The sequence below is a fragment of the Pithys albifrons genome, chromosome 16 (assembly GCF_047495875.1).
Source record: "Pithys albifrons albifrons isolate INPA30051 chromosome 16, PitAlb_v1, whole genome shotgun sequence".
NCBI lineage: Eukaryota > Metazoa > Chordata > Aves > Passeriformes > Thamnophilidae > Pithys > Pithys albifrons.
In genome coordinates, this window is record NC_092473.1 from 16,483,078 (window position 1) to 16,509,862 (window position 26,785).

Genomic DNA, 26,785 nt, shown 5'->3' on the forward strand with positions numbered 1-26,785 from the left:
GAAACACTTAAACCTCTGCCCTGACCTGGATCAAAGCTGAGTGTGTCAGGGCAGGTACTCTGTGCTCTTCATGTGAATCAAATGTGGTTGGGAAATTAACTGTTGGAGACTTCAACAGGCATCAAGGACTGTCCCTTTGCTTTGCATCTGCCCTCCTGCAGAGCCTGGAGGGACATGGTGGGGGGACATCTTCCAGGATAAAACCATCCCTTTTCTTTTCCTGTCCTCCAGCCAACTGAAAGAGGCAGACAAAGACAGGCGGTTGTCTGTGGAGATCTGGGACTGGGATCTGACCAGCAGGAATGATTTCATGGGCTCCTTGTCCTTTGGGATCTCTGAGCTGCAGAAGTCAGGAGTGGATGGATGGTAAGATGCAATTGTTTCATTAATACCATGGGCAGGAAGCGGCCCAGATTGTTGGTGGGGGTGGGAGATGTGGCAGCCCCTTGTACCAGCCCACCTGTCCTGGCTCTGTGTAAAGTGCTGCTCCACCTCCCAGGCTGGAGAGGGTCACTGGGGTGGGGTGTCCATGGGGCACCCAGAGGAGCCAAGACAACACCTGTGTGCCCAGTGTGGGCTGTCTGAGCATCACCCTCTGTGTGTCCTCCTGCTCCCTGCAGGGCTGCTCAGGGGGCTTGTGGGGCTTTTCCCTCCCACAGAGCCAGGGTTGCTGTGCCTGAAGGGATGGTGCTCCCAGGGCTTTGGGAGGAGCCAGCATTGCCTGCCATCGTCTGCCAAGGGTGAATTTGTTTGAATTCCCTCCATTTCTGTACCAGGGAGGCACTGTGGCTTCCTCAGGCACATGGCAGAGCAGGGCTGTGAGGGGCTGGTGGGGACACCTTGGGCTGTGATTCCTGGCTGGAGCACGTGGGCTGCAGTGCCAGTGTGGAGGGCACAGCTCAGTACAAGGAGGAACTACCAAAGTGTGTAATTACCAACACTCGTTACCACGCGAGTAATGAACACAGCAGGTCTGTAACACCCCTGAACGGGTCTCTCCATTTTCATTTTATCTCCCCCAGCAGGACACACAGTGCTTTATTTCCCTGTTTTTTCCCCAGGCACTGGTGCCTGAGGGCTGTGTTACCTGTCCATGGCGAGTGTAATAATTGAAAAGAGATATTAGATGTCTTTTGGAAACCAAACCCTGCATGTTATTAATCTGCATTCACAAGCTGAGTGAATAGCCCAGACTGTATCTTCCCACTGTAGAAGCTGGATGTGTCTCTCTTTGAGCAGCAAATGGAGAGGAGGAGGAGGAATGAGGTGGTCTGGGTACCCAGAGGGTGCTGGAAAGTGCTTGAGGGGGCACCAACTGCCCCCCACTCTACACATCCAGGGCAGAGCTGGGCTGCTCCTGTCACTGTCCAGCCCCCTCTTGCCCCAGGTGAGGTGGGCAGCACCCAATACAGCACAGTGGCACGTGGCAGGTTTCAGCTGCCTTATCACCAACCAGACCCTGATGGGGACATGGCTCCTCTCCTGGAAAACAGCAGGAGGCTGTCACTTCCCCCCAAGTTCCCAGTCACCTGTAAGGATGCATGTGTGTCATGTGCTGCTGGCTTCTGACACAGCCCAAAGCCCTTATAAGCATTTTCCAGGCTTTTAAAAATCATGTTAGTGGAGATCTAAGTAATTTTCCTTGTCATGGCGCTGGTTGAAGTAAACTGGAGAAAGGAGCAGGAGCTCTGATCTATATTTCATAGCTAAACAACTGCAGTTAATGGAGAAAACAAGCTCAAAGGCAGAGCCTGTCCCTGTGTCATGCAGACAGGGCTTTGTTGCTCGGAGCAGCCTCTGGGATAACACCCAGCTGAGAACCCTCCTGGCTGCAGAGCCTCTGCTACCAGAGCTGTGCTTCACCTCTGGTGGGGAGAAAGGCTTTGGATCTGAGTGGCATTTTCATGATTTCTGATAATTGCTGCTTAAGCTTTTTTCCTTTTTTTTATTCTGTGTTCTCAGGGTTGGCAGTGGCAGCCTGGCACTGGCACATTCCAGGTGCTGTCCTTGTGGGGCAGCTGATGGAGAGGGGGTTTGCCCACGCCTGTGCCTGTGCCCATCCCCAAGACAGACATGTTTCTCTCTGGGTTTTGGGGTCAAGATTCATGTGGAGGTGACATCAGTGCTCAGTGTGCCCCGCACAGCAGGCAGTGGATGTGCTCCCTGGGCTGTGGGGGTCCCTCCACATGGCTGAGGGTCTGGGGCTTGCTGAGGGGAATGGTTTGGGGTTCCTCTGACGTTGGGCAAGGGTCACCTGAATGCACTGCTTGGAGCAGAGATAAGGTCCTACCTGCAGCCCCACCTGCCATCCTGACCTGACATTCTCACTCTGTCCCTCCAGGTTTAAGCTGCTGAGCCAGGAGGAGGGCGAGTATTTCAACGTCCCAGTGCCTCCCGAGGGAGAAGAAGGAAACGAGGAACTGAGGCAGAAATTTGAGGTGAATTGATTTTTCTTGGACTCAGGAATTTTCCTTGCTGCCTGCCTGCCATGCCCTCATCAAGGGGCTTTCCCTGTCAGCTCTTTCCCTGGCAGTACAGGAAACATGGAGCAGGGTCCAGCTCCCCAAAGGGGCTCCAAGGGGAAATGTCTATTTATGATTTAATAGGCCATGGAAGGTCTTGCTGAATGACTGATCCAGACATTGCTGAAATAACAGGTCTTTGCCATTTTTTAGTGTAGCTAAAGTCTCCCCAGAACCTTGGGAATGAGCATGGTACATCTGGAGACTTACATGCAATGAGCCATACATAAAAGAATTGTTCTTATGGTTGTCAGCATAAACTCCATAATTGTAGCAGACTGGGTTCTCCTTTCTTCTTTAATCTTACTTATATATATACAACTTTCCTAAATATCAAGGAAAAGACAGTTCTAATACAACAGGTAGCTGCAACTAATGGTTGCTGGCTCTATAAAGAACTAAGAACCATCCTTTGTTGTGTTTTATGATGTTCCAGTGGTGTTAAAATGGTGTGTTGGAAGTCAGACAGTGAGTGGTCTACAGATCAGAAAATACATAGTCCAGAGGTGCCAGAGTACCCCTGTGCCCTCCCCTTGCTGTGTCTTCCCTGATTGCCTCCTCCCCTGTGAGGAAGTTGGTGTTATGGGCAGGGGATCCCCTCCCAGCTGGGCCATGGCTCGTGCTGGTGTTGGAGTGGCCCCTCTTCAGACACAGCCTCAGGAGCAGCTGAAGGCAACAGGAGGGACCCCAAGACACCCTCACATCTGAGTGCCAGGTGCTCACCTGGTGTCTGCTGGTGCTGTGCCTGAGGCTGAATGGTTTGCTGGGATGGAGCAAATGAAAACCCTCTTCTTTGCCCCTCTTGGATCATCCTCTCTGGATGATCTTTAAGGTCCCTCCAACCCAAATCATTCTGTAATTCTATGATTTGGTCAGGTTCAATGAGACACATTTGACACTGTCAGAGCTGCTCTTGGTCACCTGAGCTGGTTGTCAATGCAGTGCCTGGCTGGGTATCCCTGTCTTTTGGGAACGCTGTAAAAGCCTAAAGATGACTCCGAGGAAACCCCTTGTGCTTTGGGAGACATGACTTTAGTCCCTTTGCACTATGTGAATATTTTCCCATTGGGAAGTAGGATAGGATGTGTATGGCATCACTGACAGCATCAGGTCCCACCCCTGGGCTCCAGCCTGTTCCCAGGGCAGAGCTGTGGTCACACCAATGGTGTTGGAAAATCCCAGAGACCATTCCTTTGGTTTTCAGTGCAGGAGCTTTTCAGATGCTTGTAGGTGCTGCAGGTGACCTTGAGTGGGGAATTCAGCAGCAGGGAGAACCTTGTGAGAACCAATTAGCAGCAGTAAAGGCTTGAGATTCCCCGTGAGGTGCTGTCTGGAGGGGCTGCCAGCAGCAGCCAGATTGAACCGCCGGGATCGGGTTAATGGAATTTCATGCTAGGCTGAGCTCGGTGCAGGCCTCACACTGCCACATCTTTCTATAAATTAAAAGGGAATAAATTGTGAGAGGGCTTTTACGAGCGGTGGTTCAGCGAGTCAGACGGCGCCTGCCCTGGGGAGGAGGTGCTGGGCCACTGGTGGGGTTTGGTGTTGAATAAGGGGGGACTTGTGAGTGAGCAGCTGTGATTGTGGGGGTGGTTGGGGAGTGCAAGGGAGGGGCTGTCCATGCTGGGCTGCTCCAAGTGGATTTGGGTCTTCCTATATTCAACCTGAACTGGCACAGGACTGAGATTCTCTTCAGCATCAGATGTAGTCATGGAATATCTCAAGTTGGAAGGGACCCATGAGGGGAGTAATGGAGGTGGAGCTGGATAAAAAGTCCTGTGTTTTGCCTTAATATGTTCACATATGCCAAGGCTTATGGGTTCAATCGCTGTATGGGCCATTCACTTAAGAGTTGAACTCAATGTAGGTCTCTTCCAACTCAGAATATTCTGTGAAATATTCAGTGAGATATTCACCTGTCCATTTCTGGTGAGGTGAGAGACAGAAGCTTATTTTGAGGCCTCTTTTCTCTGCTTTGGATGACCTGGAGCTTGGGGCAGGGGAGCATGGCAGGCTGCCATGTCCTGCTGGCATGGGGAGAGGGGTGACCATGGGCAGAATTGGTTCCCAGTTGCTCTGACAGAGGAAGCAGTTGACCCATGCCATGTGCCAGGGCTGGTAACTCCTCCAGTGCCCTTCTTGGTGCTGTCCCCATCACACCAACGGAAAAGGTTCCCAGAGCTCAGGGTGGTGTTTGAGCTGGGAAAGAGCTGATTAAGGTGGAGTTTTGGGAGCACCTGCTGGGTTTGTAACACCCTTTCTGCTGGCTGTTTTCAGTAATGTTTGCTCTTTCTCTCTGTCCCACCTCCACCTTTGCAGAGAGCCAAGATTGGAACCGGGTCCAAGGCCGTGGACGAGAAGACAAGAAATGCCATTTCCAAATTTGACAACAATGGGAGCAGAGATCGGATGAAGCTTTCGGACTTCAACTTCCTGATGGTGCTGGGAAAAGGAAGCTTTGGGAAGGTGAGGTGCATGTTTGCCTTGACACTGTCTATATCTAACAGGAGTTTCTTGTGGCCATGTGACTGCTCCAGTGTGACCTGTCCTTGCTGTGACTGGGAGCACTGGTGTCAGTGTGGGAGCCCAGTTTGGCTCCTTCTGGACTGTGACCTCTGTGTCACAGCAGTGAACACCTGACGTGTCTGAGGAGACCATCACAAAAAACAAGTGTCTAATTTGGGAAGCAGGGGCTGAGCTGTCTCTTTAAAGCTCTTTTTTTTTTGGCCTTTTTTTTTCCCTAATAATTACAAATTTATGGGAACATTTTCATTAAATTCCCAGACTGGCCATGAGCAGTAACAGAATTTCATTCTTCTGATAATTATATGACTTGGAGGCTTCATTTTTCTTGGGGTCTTTCCAACTTTCTCATGATTTCCATCTGAGATCCCAGTTCTCCAGGGGCTCCACGGGAAGTGGGTGGTTCTCACTGGACACCACCAGTGTGGGGTCTGCTGCTGTGGGGACTGACCCAACACCACTCTCATTAGTGAATCCCCCCTTAATTGCAGGGAGTATTGCTCTTCCAGGAAGCTCGTTCCCTGGGCAGGTAGCAGAGATGAGGAGGGTGTGCAGGGGAGTGATGCTCCGGAGCACAGGGATGCAGCAGGCACACCTCTTCCCTCCCCCAGCCTTCTCCTGCCAGCCATGGAGCTTGGGGAGGTCCCAGCCTCTCTACAGGTGTTTGTTCCCTCTGTGGAGGTGGAGAGCTCAGAGATCCATAAAAATGCTTGTGACAGGTGGAAAACAGGGAGGTCCTGGTGATCCCCAACACCCAGAGCATCAGCCTGGGGTTCCTGCCCAGAACTGGCCATCAGACCCTGTTGCCTTGGGTGGCATCCTGGGGAGCAGGAAAGCCTCGTGGCCAGGCTGCTCACACAGAAATGTATCCATGTCCCCTTTCCCTCCCTCCCAACACCTCATCCCTTTTAAACTCAGTGCCTGGCATCTGGAGACTGTGGTTGTGCATCGTGTCCCCCCCCCCCACCTTCTTTCCTTGAATTTGAGAAACATTAGCAAACTCTTCAGTTGGCTCCGTGGCTTATATAAGGGGATGTGTGACAGAAACTGTTCCCTGGAACAGAATGTTATAAATATGCTAATTAGCGCTAATTAAAACAGCACTGTTCGTTTCTCCGGGTAGATGCAGCCTCACCCTCACGTGTGCCTGCATTTCCCCAAGGCATCCCCCCTGCCCCAGCATCCTGGCACGGGGACACCGGGGTGGCACAGCACAGGGGGACACTTTGTACCTGCCTTTGTGCAGGGACAGAGGTGCCAGGTGTCTGCAGGGAGCCAGGCAGGGGTGCCCAGAGCGGGGAGAGGAGCCCAGCTCCCCAGGCTCAGCTGCCTGCACAGCCCCAGCCCTTGGCTGTGTTCATGGCATTGCTGTCCTTCTCCAGGGCTGGCACCGTGTCCATCCTTCTCCAGGGCTGGCATCAGCTGCTCCTGTGCTGGCTGCCTGTTGCCAGCCTCCCTCCTCCCAGTCCCTGCTGACTGGGAGAACTCTTGGGCTATAATCACACTATTTTAGTGAGTCTCTGTCTCTCTTTATTAACCCTTTGGCATCAGGATCTCAGATTTACTGCTCAGTATTTTCCCCTCTCCACACTCCAGCTGTCCAGGGTCAGGAGTACCAATATGTTGGCCTCAGTGGAGTTTCACAAACTTGCTTTCTCTACATTCAGAATATCTCCAGTTTTTATGCTGAAGCATTCCCAAACAAATACTCTATATTACAGGAATAAATCAAGTTAAATATCAGCTTTTTCTGCACAAAAAAATATTCAAAAAGAATGCAATCTGCTTCCCAGTGAGTGTGCTGGCAGATGGAGGTCCCCCGAGCCAGGCAGCACAGTTTAGGGTGTGGAAAACGGATCTGGTTTGGAAAACAGGGGCTTGGGTGTGCACAGTCCTGGCTTGGTGCATTCAGCCCCAGGACACAGAGTGGCCCTGTTTGCCCTGGGGTGCCCTGGGGTCTCCTTGGCTCCCCCGGTTGCGGGTCCCACCGTGGCTGGTGGCAGCACTCCAGGGGCTGGCACAGGCAGGAGGCCTTCCCACGGAGGGAGACAGCACTTGGCACAGCCCACCCTGGGTTTGCTTTGCTGTAATATAAATAGAGGAAAATGAAATTAGGTGGCTTGCTCATATTTTTGCAGCTAATCAATCTGTCGTGCTCTCGAGCTGTCAGGCTTCTGGGGGGGTTTGTGGTGTTTTGCTGAGCAGGGTGGAGCCTTTGGCTGCTGTGGCGCTGGATTTCAGTGCAATGGAGGGCAGGTTTCATGTCCTGTGATAATCTTCAAGCTGTGCAATGCTCTCCTCTTCCTTCTCAGTGTGAAATGTGGCAGGAGTATAGGGACCAGTCTCTGGCACCTGGGTGTGGGTGCACTTGGGTACCTGTTTGCTCTGCCACCAACCACATCCTGTGCATGTCAGAGCATCACCAACTCTGCTGGGGCATTTGCCTGCTTTGATCTTTTGATATTTGAACACCTCCAATCATCAGGACATCAGGAAGACATCAGGAAGAATTTCTTTATGGAAGGGATCATTAGTCATTGGAAGGGGCTGCCCAGGGAAGTTTGGAGTCCCCATCCCTGGAGGTGTCCCAAGGCAGGACTGGCTGTGGCACTCAGTGCTCTGGGCTGGGGTTCAAGGTGGGCATCGGGCACAGGGTGGGCTCCATGGGCTGGGAGGGCTTTGCCAAGGTGAGCATCAGGCACAGGGTGGACTCCATGGTCTTGGAGGGCTTTTCCAACCTAAATGATTCTGTGATTCTTTAATACAGGAGGGATGCATACAGTCCAGATGTGACTGAGGGGTACAGCAGTGGGGGGTTTCTGTCATCCCTGCACTCCCCAGCACGCACTTCATACTCGGCCACTCCCCCATGTGTGTCACCCAGCTCATTCTCAGCAGCTTGGAAAGTCCTTTTGCCTTTCACATCTCAGCGAAGCAGGGCTGGCTCAGCTGTGCTGGGGGTTGCAGTGTCATTGGAAAGCTGCTGCATGAAGCATTCCCAGCCCATGTATGCCCTCGAGCAGTTTTTTGCATTTGTGGTGGTACCCCAGCCAACCTCTGTGTCTCACTGCAGAGTGGGGTGGGGTGGGAGCCAGGTCCCTTCAGGACAGCAGCAGATGCCAGGCTCACAGGCTCCCTGGTTTAGTTAACTTTCCTCTGAAAGGGTTATGGATAGCAAGGCAGGTCTGTATATCACTGATACTGTATATAATGCCCTTTACTCCCAGGTAGCAGGTTTAGTTTTCCCACAAACTGTGTTCTTGGAGCAGTTTCTTCTTCTTTTCCACCAGTTTCATACAGCAAAGCCTGTCTGCTTTTATCACTTAGAAATCAGCCCTGGTTTTAGCACCTGTGTATGGCACCTTGTAAAGCTCAACTTGTGTAAAAATGGTGATAAATGGAGGCAGTGAACCAAAACAGTTCAGTTTGGGCAGAATCAGAAGGGAGGGCAGAGGTACAGACTCCACATGAGGCAGCTGTGTCTGCTCCCCTGGCAGAAAAACATGGAATGCCATAGAGCTGTTTCCAGTCCCTGTGCCTTGCTGGGTTCCATCCCAGCTGGACAACAAGCTGCTCTGGGTTCCCAGAGTTTTTCAAGCATCAGTGAGTGAATAAATCTATTCCCGAGGTCCTTCTATTCCATCAGCCCACGGCTCAGCCCTGTGAGAGGTCAGTTGGCAGCCCCACCCCGCTGATGGAAATGGAAATGTCAGCACCTTCTCCAGAGCACTTGGCACTGAGGAGCCCCAGTGCCATTCCCAGCTAATCCTGACAAGCAGCATGTCAAGGACAGCCAACCCTCCCCAGCCATCGCCAAGTGCCGCGAACAAGCCAGAGCTGCGGAAAGGGCTGTTCCTGCTTCTGCTGGGACTGCCACTCAGACAAGTGGGTGTGCAGTGAAGGCCTCAGCCCTCGAACTGTGTCCCTGCCTTGTTGTCCCTGGTCCTCAGGCTGTGTCGTAGAATAGAATCACAGAATCACTGAGGTTGGAAAAGCCCTCCAAGATCAAGTCCAAATGTTCCCCCAGCACTGCCAAGGCCACCATTAACCCATGTCCCCCTCCAGGGATGGGGAATCCACCACTGCCCTGGGCAGCTGTGCCAGGGCTGGAATACAAGAGGGTTAATTCTGCTGTCCTTAGTGTCTCAAAGTCACCCTGAGACCCACTTCAGTCTGCCCCAGCCTGAAGTGCATTTCAGTTGCACCTTATTGATGTTGACTTCCCGTAATTTATTTCCAAACACCCGAGCTGCCGTTCACGATGTGACTGGAGGATTTCTGCTGACTCCTTCAAATGAAAAGCGATTCACTTCCACCCAGCACTCCAATCCAACGTGATGAGGGAGGGAAAATGGGAAGCAAAGTGTGGTTTCAGAGTCTTTCTGTTGCTGGCAGTGCAAGGAGCAGCTTGGGCTGATGGAGCATGGTGGGTCGGGCTGGGAACCCTCGCTGGGCTGAAGGGATTTACTTGGGGGATTTGCACAAGCAGAAGCAGTGAATCCCATTTACTGCAATAAATAAACCTGTAAGTGGGTAAGACTGCTCTGAAATGAGAGGTTGGATGGATCTTCTGGCTGAGAGGGGTTTTGGCTGGGAGATGGACCAGCACACAGTGGGGTTTGGTCATTGCAGGGAAGGGTGAAGCAGAGAAAATTGTGCAGTTTTTTGTAACTATTCCCTATAGACTGACTCTTTTCCACTTCAAAATGTTACCACTTTGTAATTTGATTGATTATGTGTTCAAACTCCTGATGTGCCCTCCCCCAGTGCTGGTGGCACTCCAAGGGTGCTGAGCTGGGCCCTGACTCAGGGGTGAGGGGTGCTGGGGGATAAGCTGGGCTCAGGAATCAGCGAAACCTTGGGCTGGGCTCCTCGAGGCAACAGGGTGGGTGAGGGAGCGGACTTGTTACTCACTGTACTTTTGGCAATAGCCCTGGTAACCTTCTACATCATTTGGCACCTGAAACTCTTCTCAGGGTTTTAACAGGAGCTGCAGGATAATAAGGAAGCCATTAGCTTTTTTAACTATTTAAGCTCAAGGCACGTTTCCCTTGATCCTGCACTTACACTTTCCCTTGTGTAGGTGATGCTGGCAGAGAGGAAGGGCACAGATGAGCTCTATGCTGTGAAGATCCTGAAGAAGGATGTTGTTATCCAGGATGATGATGTGGAGTGCACAATGGTAGAAAAACGTGTCCTGGCTCTGTCTGGGAAGCCTCCATTCCTGACCCAGCTCCACTCCTGCTTCCAGACTATGGTAAGTGCTGGTGCCACAGTTTGTCCCTGGACAAGGGACAGGAGGGACTGGGGACCCTGAGCCCTGGGAGCCTGACACTTGTCAAATGGATTGCAGTAGTGTTCAAGGCCAGGTTAAATGGGGCTTAGTGCAACCTGGTATGGTGAAAAGTGTCCCTGCCCATGGCAGGGGGTAGAACTGAATGATCTTTAAGGTCCCTTCCAACCCAAACCATTCTGGGATTCCCTGATCCTCTGTACGTCGCTGCTCTTGCCAAAGCAGCCCTGTATTCTCTGCCTTGGCAACATCACAGCTTGTCCAGCTCTCTGGCAAAAGTGCCTCCATGACAAAATGTGGGTGTGTGAAATGAGAGTGTAATGCACAATAGCTGCACCCTGAGAAGTTTTCATCAGGGAGCTGTTGATGGTGTTAGAAGGGATTTCCCAGCACCCCCAGCCACTCAGATACCCCCAGCCCACAACATCCCTTATGATTCACTAGCAAAGTGCTGCACTTTTTCCTAGGACTCATCCCTGTGATCAAAACGCCGAGTGAAGGGAGAAACCTAATCCAAACCACAGGAAATCCAGTTTGCAATGGGCATGTGATTGGGTTTGTATGAGTCAGGAGAGGAGAGGGGGACAGGGGACCTTTAACACAACCCCTGCCCAGCCCTTGAGCAACCTATGAATGAGAATGTCCAGGTACTTGTCAGTGGGAACCAGGAGAGGGAATCAGCAGAGTCCTTTAGAACGATGACAATGCTTTCCAGGAGGATTACATTTTAATATTATTCTAGAAATTTCATTTACCAAACACATTGAGTGTGTTTAAAGCCCACGGCCTGGCTTTGCAGCACAGTAATCAGAATGTGGCAGGAGCAGCTATTTCACACAGCCTCTGCCTGGCATCTGAAGTGAGTCAGCGCAGGATTATTCCTGGCAGACCTATAGTAGCTTAATAGTAATCGTATTTGTAATGTAATCAAAATGTATAGCAGGGTGTATTATCAAACGCTGGCACAAAGCACTTTGATTTCTGGGAGCACAGTCCAGAGCACAATTCTCAGCCGAGGCTGTTGGCTCAGCGGCTTCGGGAGAGACGAGCCCTAAAGCTGCATTTTAAAGAAAAAGTAAAGATGAGTAATGAGAGAGCTCCTGCCTGAGGCTGAAGGGCGAGAGATGCCTGTGCTTGGGGGGTCCTGGGGTGCTCTGCCCCAGAAAGCCCAGTCAGATGCTGGGCTCCAGGCAGGGGTGTGAGCCAGGGGGCTCTGGGTGTCCCCAGGTGAGCTGTGCCTTCACTGGTGACCTCCATTCCCTCTGGGGCACAGCACGAAGGGCACAGCAACTGCAATGACACCAGGATGATCAGTCATAGAAGGGACCTCAAAATCATCCACTTCTACCCCCTGCCTTGGGCAGGGACACCCCCCCACCAGCCCAGGTTGCTCAGAGCCCCATCCAACCTGGCCTTGGACACTTCCAGGGATGGGGCAGCCACAGCTTCTCTGGGCAAACCTGTGCCAGGGCCTGCCCACCCTCACAGGGATGGATTTCTTCCTACTGTCTAATAAGGAGGAGGGTGGGGTTGTTCTGGCTCTGCCTCTTGTTCCCAGTATGGAGTTGGGCAGGGGACAGACTAAACGAGCAGTTAATTAGGAGAAGGGCACTGGAAGAAGTCCTGGGAGTTGCATGTTGTCTGCCCAGCAAAGCAGGGTGTTACCAGCTCCATGCCAGGCACTGCAGTGGGATTTACATCTCCAGAGTCTGCTGTTGCTCAGTGAGTTTGGATGCTCCAGACTTGGACAGACGCCGTCCTTTCTGCCATTGACAGGAGCCAGGACAGCGTTCTGTGCCCATCCATCCCTCCCTCCCAGCCCGTGGGCTGCCCAGCCATCTGCCTGCTTTAGTCATGGCATTTTCCTCTGAAGCACCAGCATTCCCTTCCCCACCCAAATGAGGAAAGCTCAGATCCTGCTTTTAGAGCTCAGCTGGCTGTTTCAAGAGACCGTCTTTTTAATATTCTTCCTTCTTGAAGCAGATCGATATATTTAGGCAGCAGCTGCAGCCGAGCACAGCATTGCTGTGCTCTCCCGTGGCTGCCACAGCCTGGCTGCCGTGGCAGTGGCTGCTCAAGGTGACATTGCCTGCACGTGCCTCCCTGCCAGGCTGGCCAGAGCCTGGCAGGGGCAGCCCTTTACAGAGTGGGGTGCTCCAAAATCCCCAGGCAGCTGATATACTGAATTTTCCCTTCTATCCCATCAGTGTCACTTGTTTTACACAGCCCAATTGCCCCTTTGGTGCTCTATTTAATTCCCTTTGGGGCTGCCCCGCTGCCCAGGTGGGCTGTGCCAGTGGGCAGGAGCCAACAGCTCCAGTTCCTCTGGCCCTTGTTATGGCGGTGCTGCATTTGCATCTCTTCTGATCTCCTTGTCCTTCCTGTCTGAAAAGCAGGGCAAGGCTTATTTAAGGAGGAAATGAGGAAATATTATGAATTATTATGTAGAACTGCCAACCTGCAGCTTTTGCTGTGCCCCAGCCTGTGTCTTTCCTTCCGTGGGCTGGGATGGGGCCAGCACAGGGGTGTCCTTGGACTCCTGTGTATCATCGGCCCATGTTACTCCATGCCTTTGTCCAAAGTCCCTCCTCAGCTCTCTTGGAACCCCTTTAGGCACTGGAAAGGGCTCTAAGGTCTCCCCAGAGTCCGTTCTTCTCCAGGTGAACACTCCCAAGCTCACTCAGCCTGGCTCCAGAGCAGAGGAGCTCCAGCCCTCAGAGCATTTCTGAATTCCTCTGGACTCATTTAATCATGTGTGAAGACCAGGCTGGGAGGAGTGAGGAGAGCCCCTTCCTGCATCCCCAACTTGACCAGAGGATGCTGGGTCCCCTGAAGACCTGTGCACTGCTGGCACTCCTGTCCCAGGAGAGGGCTGGGAATGTCACACATCCTCCTGGTGTTTGCACAAATCATGGTGGATGTGGATGAGTGTGGTCCCAGCTAGAGGTGCTCATGTCTCCCATGCATCCCTGAACTGAAGCTGCACAGTGTGTGGGGAAATGTCAGCAAGGCTGATCAACACTCTGAAAACAGATTCTGTGAAGAAGAGCTGATGCATTCCTGGGAAGTGAACAGCCTCTGGTTTAGGGATTGCTCCACTTGCCTTCTTCCGTGGAACTGTCTGCAGAGGTGCAGAGCTTCAGTCCTGGGCATTGCAAAGGAATCAGTACTTTTGGGCTCTGTATGAACACGAGCCCCCTGCACCCCATGGGGAGCACAGGGATGATGTCTGTATTGCCATGGAAATACAGATTGGAGCTGCCAGTCGTGTCAGTCCTTGTTTCTGGCCCCTGCAGGTTCCCTGCTCTGATAATCCTGTTGCTAATTGCTTCTGGTTTCCTTTAGGATCGCCTGTATTTCGTGATGGAATATGTGAATGGTGGGGACTTGATGTACCAGATCCAGCAGGTTGGGAGGTTCAAGGAGCCCCATGCAGTGTAAGTGCAATAGTTTGGCATTTTGGGGTAGGTATGGGATGTACCTGTGTCATGTGTCTGGAAATACAGCCCAAGGCACAGGTTTTGTGGTGCAGCTCCTGGGCAGAAACAGAGGGGAAACAGAAGAAATGGGAAGATGCAGGAGACTTCTTTGCCAAGGATTCTGATACCTCCATCTCACCTTTGGGGTACATTGCAGCTGTAAATAATTGAGCTAAATAAATAAACGTATATAAATGAAAGCACAAGTCTGGGAGGTTTGAAGGCTCCCTGGGAGATCTCAGGCCTGTGTTCTGCCTGGTCTTTCCCTGGGGGACAATAAGGACGATAGGTTTTGGTTTCTCTGCTGGAGTGGCCAACCTAAGTGTTAACTGATGACTTTGGGCTCCTGTCCCCTGTGGGATGCACAGAGCAGGATGTGTTCCTGAAAACTTTCACATGCTTCGTTCACTGCAGTTGGATTTGAAAGGTTTGCATTTCCATTCATTGCCTTTAATCATCAGTCTTCCTTTTAAACCTTCTTCAGATTCTACGCAGCAGAAATAGCCATTGGCCTCTTCTTCCTGCAGAGCAAAGGCATCATTTACCGGTAGGTGAGCAGGTTCTTCCTTCCTCTCTTCCCCTGGGACCTCTGGCCAGAGGCTCTGGAGCTCCCAGCCTGTCACAGCCCTGGCCCAGGGCTTTCCCTGCCCGTGCCATGGTCAGGGGCTGGCAGCTGCCTACAGGCAGAATCACAGAATCATTAAGGTTGGAAAACCTCTAAGACGATCACATCCAACAATCAACTCATTCCACACCCCCAGAAAGAGCTGGGAGCCTCAGGGCACTGCTGGTTTGGAGGAGGTTCCTGCTTTATCCTGGTTTATAGGAAGGTGCCTCTGGTTCTCTCTTGCCCCCATTCCATATGTTTCTCTCCACACAACACCAGTGCTTGCTGGCAGCCTGGACAAGCTCTGAGCCCCAAATTTCCCTGCAGGGCACCTCTCTCACCATTCACCCTGGAGTAAACACTTGCCAGTGGCTCATTCCAAGCTCTGCAGTGCGAGTCTGTCACTTCTGCTCCAGCCACCAAATCTCCTTTGCCATTCCCAATATGATTCCAGCATCCAGAGGAGCTGGGTCACTGCCACGTGCCAGGCCAGGCTCAGAGACTGCTGGTTTAGCTCTGAAACCAGTGTTTGCTGCTCTTCCTTACTTGGGAGAATTCCCAGAGCCCAGGGTGGAGCAGAGCATCCTAATGAGTGTCAGATACCATTAAGTGCCCTGCAAGGGGAGATGCTGAAGATGAAAGAAGTGGAGCAAACTTGATGTGAGGGATGTTTTTTGCCATCAGCTGCTACAGGGAGATTTCTAGGTTTGTCAGTCCCTAGTGCCCCTGCTTCCTTCCTTTCTCTGGATCTGAATCCCAGCTCATGTCCTTCTGCCTTTGGCCTGTCAGGCTTCTAAGCACTGTCATGATAATTGGAACAGTCTTAAAACCAGCAAGAATGTGGAAATTGCACCAAAATACTTAGTGTTTGCTACAAAAGTGTCCTTGAGGCTGGAGCGCCCACCTCTGGGTTGGGGCTTGGAGTTGGATCTGTTGCTCTGCAGCTGGATCCATCCCTGCAGCTTGTCCTGGGAGTGGAACAAGCAATGCTTCTGGGAGGTTGGGTACCACAAACGGGCATTCTGTGGATGAGAATCTGGGAGAAACAGCTGATACGTATGGGGGAACAGAGCACAGGTGAGACAGGGACTTGTGCTGAGTAGGTGCTTCATCATCACTGGAAGCTCTAAGTGTGCTTTGATTTTCATAGGAGCTGAAAAAAAAATTGATTGGATCCATCTCCTGCCAGACGAGTATTTTCCATCATACACTTCAAAGCAGTGTGCCCAGCATGGTATTCCTGTGGGTTAAAAGTAAAATAAGCACTCCACCCTGGCAGATCACTGACTTATTTTTACTCATTTCCCCAAACATTATCCTACAAAGAGTCTGGATGTGACTCAAAGCTGGAGCTCAGGAGTCCAGCAGAGCTCCAGGAGTTGGGAGATGCGTGTTCTGTGTTGTGTCACAGGTTTGTTCTTGCTCTGTAGAGACCTGAAGCTGGACAATGTGATGCTGGATAGTGAGGGGCACATAAAGATCGCAGACTTTGGGATGTGCAAGGAGAACATCTGGGACGGGGTGACCACCAAGACCTTCTGTGGCACTCCGGACTATATCGCGCCTGAGGTGAGGATGGGAAAGGCAGCTGGTGCTCTGGGCACATCCCAGCAGCCTCTCTGGGGCTCTTTCCCATGGGATGACCTTGCTTTGGGCAGTTTCCTGTTGAAACAGGGACATTAGGGATTCACCATCAGCCTGGGAAGTTTATCCTCTCGACACTGCCCATCAGCCCTTCCCTTAAGGAAGCATGGATGCTGGACCTGCCTCTGTGCTGACTCTGCCCTGCTTCCCCTCATAGTGCAGCAACTCCTCATGCTGCTCTACCTGCAGGGTGCTTTTCCTCTCTTGGGTTTTTTCACATGTCCTGCTGGCAGCTCCGTGCCTGTCTGATCCTTGGTACACTCAGACCACCAAGGGCTACTCCCTTGCTCCTGGAAAAGATGAGCCCAGGTCGGCTTTGCCCCTCGCTGTGTGTGACAGACACCTCCAGCACAACATGACCAGTGGGACACAGGGAATTATCAATGGATGATATTTCCATGTGAGGGGGAAATCCGTAGGTCTCTCCAGCTCACTGTTTACAGTGTGGGACTGTGTGTCAGGTGGGGACAGACTGATGTGATGGGGTCACACATGACACTTCCATGAAGTGCTGTATGGGCACAGTTGAGATCAGACTTGTGAAATTCAGAGGGACAATTATTCACAAATATCTGTTTCCTTCACATAAAGATATCCCTCTAGAACCTTGTCACTCTACTGAATTTGAAATCATGAGGTTAATTTTTATTCATTTAAATATTTTAGAGAAAGAGATTCTCTTTGTTAGGACATCAGTGCACTCGTGTGCTAAACCATGTTGCATTTGCTGCCACCAGTGAGGTTTCCAATTACTGGATCAAACGTGTGTTCCATCCCCTCATCCCACCAGGATTAATACTGGGGGTGATGGTGCAGAGCTCGTTGCTGTGGGTGATTAATGCTCCTTCAAAGCAGGACAAATGACCAGTTCTCTGGCTGTTTGGCTGAGTGTTTTCACTTTAACTCTTATTTTCTTCTCCTTGCTCTAATTCTTTTTTTTTTCCAAAAGAAAAGCAGAAAATAGGAAATTAGGCTGCAAATCAGTATGGCACCCAGGAATGGCATTAAAGCCTGCTGCCAGTGGGTCTCAGAGGAGCAATCTAACACATCCTGGTAGGGAATAGCAATAAGGTTGTGGTGCAGTGGCCACACTCCAGCCCAGGCCCTTCTGCTGCTCCCTGCCTCCTCCTGTAGGGAGCTACAATGTGCTCAGGCCAATGTGGCTTCAGGGTAAAACTGTCCTGCGATTTGCTTGACCCATTTTTGGGACTTTTTCTGTTCCAAGGCAGAGCTGTGCGTGCCAAGGTGGCAGGTACCACATGCAAACAGCCCTGCAAGTGTGATCCCCTCTGAACAAAACTGTTCCTCACCTGCTGGGGTTTGACCTTTCCCAACAAGCAGCTGGGGACTTCACAGGACAGAGGATTTCTTCTAAGTGCTCTTTCCTTTTAAAGGCCTTTCTGATGTGAACAGTTCACACCTGAATTTCCCAGAGCGCTGCTAAAGAGCAAGTGGGAGGAAGTCCAAGCACTCTCAGTCAAGGGATTTCAGTGCTGAAACGTGTCCCAGTGAATAACCTTGTCCCTGTGACCTGGGCTACAGCTCAGAATCACTTTGCCTTGTGCTACCAGGAGAGACCTGGGAGTGTAATCCTGCCGATCTGTTGTTTGCAGATAATTGCTTACCAGCCCTACGGGAAGTCTGTGGATTGGTGGGCGTTCGGAGTCCTGCTCTATGAGATGTTGGCCGGACAGGTAATTGAGCTTTAATTGCTTCCTCTGGGCTGTGTTGCATTCCATGGTGAGCATATGCTGATGTGGAATTTGCCATGCTGCTGACACACGACTGGGGCATCTCTTTGGAGCTGGGGGTGACTCTGGGTGCAGCCCCAGGGACTGCCATGAGATGCATCACAGCAGGGCACAGCCAGGGCTGGGGCAATGGCCAAGCTCCCACAGCAGCAAATGGGAGCTGAGGGATCCAGGAATGCCACTGAACCTGTGTCTGCTTTGCTCTAGGCCCCCTTTGAGGGAGAAGATGAAGATGAGCTCTTTCAGTCCATCATGGAGCACAACGTTGCCTACCCCAAGTCCATGTCCAAGGAGGCAGTGGCAATCTGCAAAGGGGTAAGGGCTGGCCTGGGTCCTCTGCTGGACTAGGGGGTAGTGGGGGAAGTGGGAGCAGTGGGACCCTGCACACCTGGGGGTCCCAGCTCACCCCCTGCTCCCCAGCACAAGGGGGATCTGACACTCAGGTGGGTTCTCTGCTCCTGAAACTACAACTGTGTCACTTGGGGTGTGTGTACTAAAACCATGTGAAAATAATGCCCACATCCTCTCTGTGCTGGTACGCTGAGCAGGAATACAGCTGGGACTGGAGGGCTGCTCTGATGGCTCAGGTGAAGGAAATTCAGGAGGGAGTTGGGGTATTGGCTGGGGGGTGGGAAGGGAGGGTCCCCTCAGAGACCCTGTGCCCCCTCAGGTGAGGACAGGGCAGCTCTATGAATCTTTACCTGAAATGAAAAATGAATGGGATCCCTAAATAGTTTTCTAAGATCAGATATAAAACCTTCATCCTTCTGTTTGGCTATGATGAGTTGCCCTTCAGGATTACCTGAAACTCACTGCTGGTGGTGTCTCTGTGGTGCCAGGGCAGTGTTTTCATTATCCTGTCTCTTAATTTGCCTTGCCCATATCCTGAGCTCTCCGTGGACTGGGCCTAGGCATGACTTAAATGCAGCCCATGTTAATTTGGGATGTGATGGGTAAAGGCTGGCAAGGTCCTCATGTTCTGTGTGCTTGGGACTGAGCCTCATCTCACCCCAAAGTGCCACACACTGCTATAAATACGTGTTTGTGTAGGAATTTAAGAAATGTTTGCTTATAATAGTTAATATTGAAAATATCTGAATGTTCTCTATCTCAAAATAGTGTTTCCATCTACAAATGACACATCCTGCGCTTAACGCTCCCACTGCGGCATTTCAAAGCCTCTTCCTGCTGTTGCCAGGATTCTGAGCTGGTGTTAAAGAGGAATATTTGCTTGTCCCGTGGGGAAAAGCTGCTGCAGGTGTTCCCACCTGGAATGGGGCACAGGGAGGGGGTGCTGCCCCACCAGTCAGCAGAACGCAGGAAAATCAAGTCCTTAGTTCAGGAATCACACGGGTGGTCAGATGGGGATTCCCACAGATGCCGTCATGATCTCTCATCCTCTCACTGCTGTTGTTTGGGATGTAAAGGGACAATCCAATGTGTTCCTGGTCAGGCAGGAGGGCAAGAGACTCTCAGTGCTGCTGAGCTTTGTTCTCCCTGCCCTGCCCAGGGCAGCAGAGGCTGAAACAGGGACCAGGCTCAGTGTCGACTTTGTTTGCTGTTGCATCAGTCACGATGTGGGTGCTGTAAATAGATGAGCAGGGTCTGTGACTGCAGCATCTGCTGGGTGTAGCTGTGATGGCTTTTCTTACTGTGGAGATGGGAGGCTGCATGGGAGGATATCTGGCCACGCACCGAGGGTTGATTCTCTATAAATTCCTGTATTTTTTTTGTACCCAAGTGGTGGTTCCCTCTGTACTACTGTTGTTTCAAAACCTCCTGACATTCTTTGCCACCACCAAACTGCTACACCAGAAAGTTGAATTAGAACTGTGTAGGATTTGAGAACTTTTTAGTAAGCTGGGAACTAAGTATTTACGTTTTCCCCTGGAACAGAGTGAAATGCATCTCGATGAGCTGCAGTGAGGCCAAGCTGTTTGTGTTGGTGTGAGGTGGGTCTGCCAGGGGGGCACAAACCTGGTGTTACATCAGTCCAGGGAATGAGCCACTGCAGAAGCCTCTGCCCTTACCTGTGAGAGGTTTGGTGTTAGGGTTTTGTTGTTCCCCCACGGTCTCACTCCAGAGTGCCAGTGCCAGTCATCCCCTCCTGCTGCACTGCTCAGAGATGAAGTGTGTTTGATCCTGAAAGCCTGGCACCGGCCTGAGCCCAGAGACAAACGTTAATCAGGGCTCCTTGGCGGGGAAGGAAGCTGGAGAGTTCGCTGGCACACAGCTCCAGGACTCTCCAGTCAGCAGCAATTAGCGGATCAAAGAGAGCATTTCCCTGCTCTGCTGTCAGCTCAGATTTGTTTCTGAAGCCTGATCTTGGAGCTGCTGTTTCCAAGGACAGGTAGCTCAAGTTTGCTCTCCTGAGCACCAGGTTGGTTATCAGGAGCCAGACTCCTGTCCTGGCCCTGGGACCGTGTGGGCACCGGCACGAACCCTCAGCCTTTTCCATCCCATATGGAGGGGTTTGGTGGTGCCTGAGCAAATCAGCCCTTTCCAGGGGAACAGATTGTCTATGACTATCAGCTTTCTCTTCAGTTTCTGCCTGGTAGCAAAGGCATGAAATGGAGTGTTTTCTGCAGTATTTTGGGAATATTTACAGGTATTTTGGGTGGCATTTCCCCTGGTGCTGATGCCTGAGGAAAACCCATCACGGCTGCTCCCCATACTGCTGTCACACGTGTTCAAGAGGCCAAGACACATCACCTCTGTCACCTTCCCAGGCTTCTTACTCTGAGATTTATTGTTGGGTTTTTATTTATAAAGGGCTGTGTGCTGCCATGCCAAGGGAAACTTGATTATTAATGAAAAACAAGTTCAAAAAACACTCTGCTCTTGTTTTTTGCTGCCACCTGGCCCCCTGGGCCCTCCCTCCTGGGCCCACTGACTGTGCTCTATTGTGGCTCCTTGTGCAGGGATGGGCTCTGCAAAGCTGATGCTGATGCCAGTCACATCCTCTTCCTGAGCAGAGGCTGGAAAATCCCTGGTCCAGCCTGTGTAGCCTGCCAGGCCCTTGCTGTTTGCAGATGGGCTTTCCAGGGGGATGCTGCTCCATCACTCTTCCAGCTGCAGATGCCATCACAGCTGGTGGATGAGGATGTGGAACTGTTTGTTCACAGAGCAGTTGGTGGCCCCACTCTTGCCTCATATTTGATGGAGTTTATTTGTCTTTTTGGGTTCTGGGGGTTTTCCCCACAAGTTTTCCTTGATTTCAGCACTCTGTTGCAGCATTGCTGTTAAAGATCAACTTCCCTGAGCAAGTTTGTTCTGTGCCATCCCAGGTGGCAGAGCTAACCCATACCCAAAGGTGCACCCCGGGCAGAGAAGCTCTGCCTGGGTGGGGACCTGGCAGAGGCTTATGAGATCCCTGTGGGGTGGTGGGTGATGCCAGTGGCTGCCTGGGCTGATGGGCTTCTTTTGGTCTGAAAATCCTAGAATGGTTTGGGTTGGAAGCAACATTAAAGCTCATCTCATGTCACCCCCTGCCATAGGCAGGGACTCCTCCCACCAGCCCAGGTTGCTCCAAGCTCTGTCCAACCTCACCTTGGACACTTCCAGGGGTGGGACAGCCACAGCTTCTTTACTTGCTTCTAAAACCCTTTTCTTTTGGGGTGCCAGTCTCAGCAGAAGGGGGGGGGAAGGGGGGGGGGGGAGTGTTGTCTCACCTTTTTGGTTGGAGCATTGGCACCCCCTGTCCCTCTCAAAGGCTGCCCCAGCCCTGGGACACAGAGTCAGACTTCCTACAACCTCTGCACAGCCCTGGGATCAGTTTGAACTGCCTTGCTTTTAATAAAGCAGTGCTTTTGTTGCAGGTATAAAGCTCATATTCTCCATCCTTATCAACATTTTGTGAATCTCCATCTGATCTTTGAACATGGCTCAAACCCTGCCCCAGGATATTAATGTTCTACAGCTGCCCTTAATTCCTGGGGCCCCTTTCCCTTATTGAGTCAGTGAAGAGGAGAACTTTAGATGATAAACAACATTAATGGACTGTTTCTGCTTTTTTTCTCCAAATTGACTCTTACATTAGAAATCCACCTCACATCTCTGCTGCTGTGGCTCTGGAGGAGTGGGGGCTCTGCTGGAGGAGGGCTGATGATAGTTTTGGACGGCAGATTGTTCTTTTTGAATGGACAGTGGGTTTTAGAGTTAATTCTGCAGATACTGAGAAGTTTGTACCAACCAGAGGCAGCTTTGCTCCCATCCTGCTCCCCTGCTGCAGCAGGAGAGGCTGCAGCACCGCGGGGAGCTCTACCAGCACCCCGAGGTTGTTTCTTGGTGAACCAGTTCCATTCCCAGAGGCAAAAGGGGATGTGCCCATCCTGCCACTGCTCATAAGTCAACTTTCCCTGTCCCTGAAGCCACTCTGACTTCTCCCTTGGTCCTCTGCTTTGAGCTCCAAAAGCAGGTGGAGCAGATGGGACCCCTGCGGGGTACAGACCTTGATCTGGGGTGTCCCAGGGCAGTGACTGCACAGTGCAGTCTGTCCAGCCGGGCATCCCAGCTCCCTGGGTATTTGTCCAAGGGGACATTTTGGGAAGTAGTTGGGCACCCTGTGACTGTTTGTTCTCTTCCTCCCCCCAAGCTGATGACCAAGCACCCTGCCAAGCGCCTGGGCTGCGGCCCCGAAGGGGAGCGGGACATCAAGGAGCACGCGTTCTTCCGCTACATCGACTGGGACAAGCTGGAGCGCAAGGAGATCCAGCCCCCCTTCAAGCCAAAGGCTGTAAGTGCTCCATGGCCCCCTCCCACTCTCCCGTGTTGCCAGGGCTCTCCTCTGTGGTTGCTCCTGCTCATGGGGACACACCACGGGCAGACAGGCAGGTGCTGCTCCTGGAGGTGCCGTTTCTCTGTCTGAGTGGAAGATCATGTCTCCCTGGATCTGGCATGTGTCAGAGCTCTTCTGTGGCAGGAAAGCTTGGGGGTGCCTGGTCCCACTCTGGCTGTAACAACCTCATATGCATCTGCTTTTCCTCTGCTTTACAGTTAATCCTGTTCATTTGAAGGGACCCCTTTGGTGCTTGGAAAAACTCTGCTTTCAGGGAAATCATGGAGTGGGAGTCCACCTGGTGCAGAGTGCTTAGTGCTTTAGCTCTGCTCCCTCTCAATGCCTCTCTGCTCCAGCAGCTTTCTCCCTCCTACAGCTCCTTTCCTGACTGATCAATCAGGAACAATCCACCCTTTTTGTGGCCATCTAGGAGCCTCCACAGTCCTGTCTCCCTCCAGCACTTGCCATGGACAGGGCAGGGATGCTGACCCAGAGAGCTGCTGGCCATGCCCTGCCTACATTTGGATCTGCTTGTTTTAATTTCAGACAGGTATTTTTACCAAGTTCACTCCTGGCAATGATGCCTTTGTAGGAGCTCTGTAGGGTCCTGTCTCGATGCTGCTCATTTCCACTCTGTGCCTCATGGTCCAGGCTGTCTCCACAGCTGCAGAGGGACAGTGTCCTGTTCTCCCTGCCTGCCTCGGTGCTGGGAACCAGCTGGGATGGTTAGCACAGGGGGCAGGATTGCTGCCTGCTTGCCTTTCCCTGGGAAAGAAAGGCATCTTCAAGCCATTAGACCGTGTAGGAACAGCATTACCAGGAAAGCATTAACCTTGATACCAAAGTGTAACTGCGTAAGTCGTTGCAGCTGTTTGTGCACCCTCTGATTTGTCTGGAGTTGGGTTTGGGCCTTGGTGCCAGGGATGCTGAGGCACAAAGGGAATTCCACAGCTCCTGCCATTTCCCACATCTGTGTCTGTTTTCCAGTGGAGCTGCTGTGTTCCCTCTCCCTCATCCCTCTCTTCCCCAGCAGGTCCCCAGCGTCACCTGCCCTGGCCTGAGGCAGTGTCGGTGTTTGGTATTTTACAGTGCACAACAACTGAATTCCATCAACTTTCTTACTGCTCTTCTGCTTTAAAATGTGCAAATTTTGTCCTGCTTTAAATGTCTTCTTTCTTTCAAATCCCTTTGACACCGGCCCTGGGGAGGGGGACGTTAAGCTGCCGGCTGTCGCTTCACCCAGCGGCTGGCGCCGGGAAAATTCCCCGTTTGATAGGACAGGGAGATTAACAGCAGCTGATTTGGGATTTAGGGAGGATTAAGACAACTCAGGTACTTGCTGATAGCTGATATTTCTCCAGCAGTGCCTCTGTGCTGGAAAAAGCTGTTTCTTTCGTGCCAGCTGTGGGCACAGAGCAGAGCAGCAGGAATGGGAATGGCGTTTGGGCACTAAGGGGGTGTTTTGGGAAGATGATGAGGGGAGATGTTGCTGAGTGTTTGTGACCTTCAGGGCCACATCAGGGCCAGGCACTGCTGCAGAGGAGTTGGTGCTGACCTGGCTCTTTCCCTTGGCTTAACTTTCCCTTTTCCCCTTCCCACTTGGTGTCTATAAAGGTTGTGCTGCAGGAATTGTCTGCATTCAGAGCTCCACAAAAAGGCATAAGACACACATGAGGGCTGAGTGTCTGCCCCCAGCCATTCCCTGCTCCAGCCTGTGCTCAGCCCCAGGAACACCAAGCAAGGGGAGCAGACCATTCAAATTGTCTTTAGCATAATTTTGCTTATCAGAGGTGTCATTAATTCATGTTTAATTTCACCTGGTGGGCCAGTTCCTCATCCACACCCAGTCTCCAGTCTCACAGAGACACTGCTTGTTGTCTCTTCTGTAGCAGCCACAGATTTTTTGGCCATGTTTCCATGATTTTGTAGCATCTCTGCAGTTTTGAGTAGTGGTACAGAGGGCTGCTGGGGAGGGCTCTCTGTGCCTGCCCAGTGCTGCTGCTGGGGGGGCATCACATCCCTCCCAAAAACCTCATTGTACCCCAACAGGGAAATGGAGCTTCAGGCTCCACCTGGCTGGGCTGTTGCGTGCTCAGAGCTGGAAGTGAATTCCCAAGAGCTCATGTGTTGCTTTGTGCTTGATTAACCTTTATCAGAGAGTCAGAAATGAGACAGATCAGGGGCTGGGTTGTCTTTGGTGGTTCTGACGTGAGGCTGTGCTTGGCTGCTCTCTGCTTTGAGTGGTGCATAACAATTCCTTCCCTAGGTCCACAGTTACCCTGGGAGTGTATTTACACTTCCCTGCTCTCCCTGTCTCTCATTGAGATAATTATTGTTTTTGGTATCTAATTACTCCTTTACTTTACATAAAGCCTAGTGATTTGAGAAGTCTCATTTTGAAAGCACTGAAATCACATGGCAGAGCCCGGGATTACTCAAAACAGAATGGGGGGTTAAAAGAATGGCTTTTAATCTAATAATTTTTAATTGCATAAATTAATTTTCCCCTGACTGCTTTGAGTTAATTAATATTGAAATGCCTTTTATAGACCTGGATGTGTAAATGTGCTGGTTCCCTGCATGTGGGGCTTTGTAGCCTTAGTTCAGTCTGTACAAGGTGAGTTCCAATGTTTGCATAAGTAATTTCCTAATTATGTGGGATTTAAGGATTGAGGGGGCTGACAGTGGGCAGGTGGAGGTGCTAAGGTTAAACATCTCCTTTGGTAATCCAGTAAGGATTTGCTCTGGGGGTCTCATGGGCTTGTAAAGACTTTCTCTGAGATTTCCCAGACTATTCAGCCACTGTTTTCAGTACATTAGGCAGAAACTTGGCTTTTTCCATAGGAGCTGGATGGAAGGCAGAGTCCAACATCAGCGACTCTTGCAGCAAATGCTCCCTTTGCCAGCAGCAGGGATCAAGGGATGCACTGGAGCATCCCAGGCTGGGCTCCTTAGCCAGAAAGGAATGAAAAGCACCATCATCTCCCTGACCAGCACAGGAACCCTCACTGTGGCCCCACATTGATGCTGTGACCCAAATTCCCCTAAACATGATTGCCAAAAGAGCCCTGATCCTCCTTGGGGTGCAAGGAGCCAGTTTCCTGACCCACAGCAGCACCAGACTTGCCCAGGAGATCCCTGCAAGGCCAGCAAGATTGTGCCTGTACCACTGCTTTGGGCCAAACCCCTGGAAAATCAAAAGTGTCTTCAGCCCAGCACATCTCCTTGGTGCTGGGAATGAGAGCTGGTGGCAGCAGCATCCTTGGCTTCTTATGGTCCTTGATTGCATCCCAGGGATCAATGGAAAATATTTATTATGCCTTTTGTCTCTATTTGAAATCAAGCAGGAAGGTGATAAAATACAAGGCCATCCTCCGAGCTGACAGGTTTATTTCTGCAGCTCAGAAAGAAAAGCCATTCTGTGCTGGCTATAAATATTAGACAGAACACGCTGGGATTTATGTAAGATAAATTCCCACCCTCCCCCTTTCTCCAGTCAGGATGGAGTGATGCCTGTACATTAATATCAGACCAAAATGAGGCAGATTTTTCACAAGGTGGCTTTAGATAAATGTAAACAATGATATGGTATCTCCTGTCCATTAACATGGAACTTAATTTAGGAAGCTGTAAGGAAGGTGCTCCTGCAGACAGAGACCATTTGCTGCGTGGAGCAGCAGAGATCCTTCCTGCTCTCCCTTATCACAGGGGTGGGTCAAACTTGGAGTCTGAACTCCAGCAGTGCTGGGCTGGAATAACCTTGTCACGTTCCCAGAGCCCCCAGCTGTCTTGGGACATGGGGTGAGAGCAGGACCAGTGCAAGGTCACCACCTTCAGACCTCAGGGCTGGGTTTGGTTGGGACTTCTATAAACCAAATTTTCAGCTTTAAAGTATTGATTTTATCCATCCATTTTATCTGCATCCAAAAAAACTCCATAATCTCCACATGTCAGGAGAGGAAATACTATGGATAAATGCAACTTTTCAGATTTTCCATGCTCATATTCCTACCTTATTGCATGATAGTGAGAAATTCTTGCTTGCCAATATGCATAGTAAAGTATATTTGTGCTTCCTATTGCAGTAACTGGCAGCACCTCATCAGGATTAATTTTTAAATCTTTCTGAGGGGGTTGTTCATTTGATTTTTTTATTATTTTTTTATGATAGCACATTTCTTTGTAGCCA

The 26,785-nt window shown here is 51.2% G+C and overlaps 1 protein-coding gene across 2 annotated transcripts in view; it reads left to right on the forward strand.

The window, feature by feature from the left end:
• PRKCB (protein kinase C beta) overlaps nucleotides 1-26,785 on the forward strand; it is a 97,385-nt gene that overhangs the window by 59,560 nt on the left and 11,040 nt on the right. For both annotated transcript variants that reach the window (XM_071570778.1, XM_071570777.1), the window contains exons 7-16: nucleotides 232-366; nucleotides 2,342-2,438; nucleotides 4,842-4,988; nucleotides 10,129-10,302; nucleotides 13,684-13,775; nucleotides 14,302-14,364; nucleotides 15,855-15,993; nucleotides 17,682-17,762; nucleotides 18,027-18,134; nucleotides 22,414-22,554. In XM_071570778.1, the coding sequence (XP_071426879.1) occupies nucleotides 232-366; nucleotides 2,342-2,438; nucleotides 4,842-4,988; nucleotides 10,129-10,302; nucleotides 13,684-13,775; nucleotides 14,302-14,364; nucleotides 15,855-15,993; nucleotides 17,682-17,762; nucleotides 18,027-18,134; nucleotides 22,414-22,554 (1,177 nt within the window). The remainder of the gene's footprint in view (nucleotides 1-231; nucleotides 367-2,341; nucleotides 2,439-4,841; nucleotides 4,989-10,128; nucleotides 10,303-13,683; nucleotides 13,776-14,301; nucleotides 14,365-15,854; nucleotides 15,994-17,681; nucleotides 17,763-18,026; nucleotides 18,135-22,413; nucleotides 22,555-26,785) is intronic.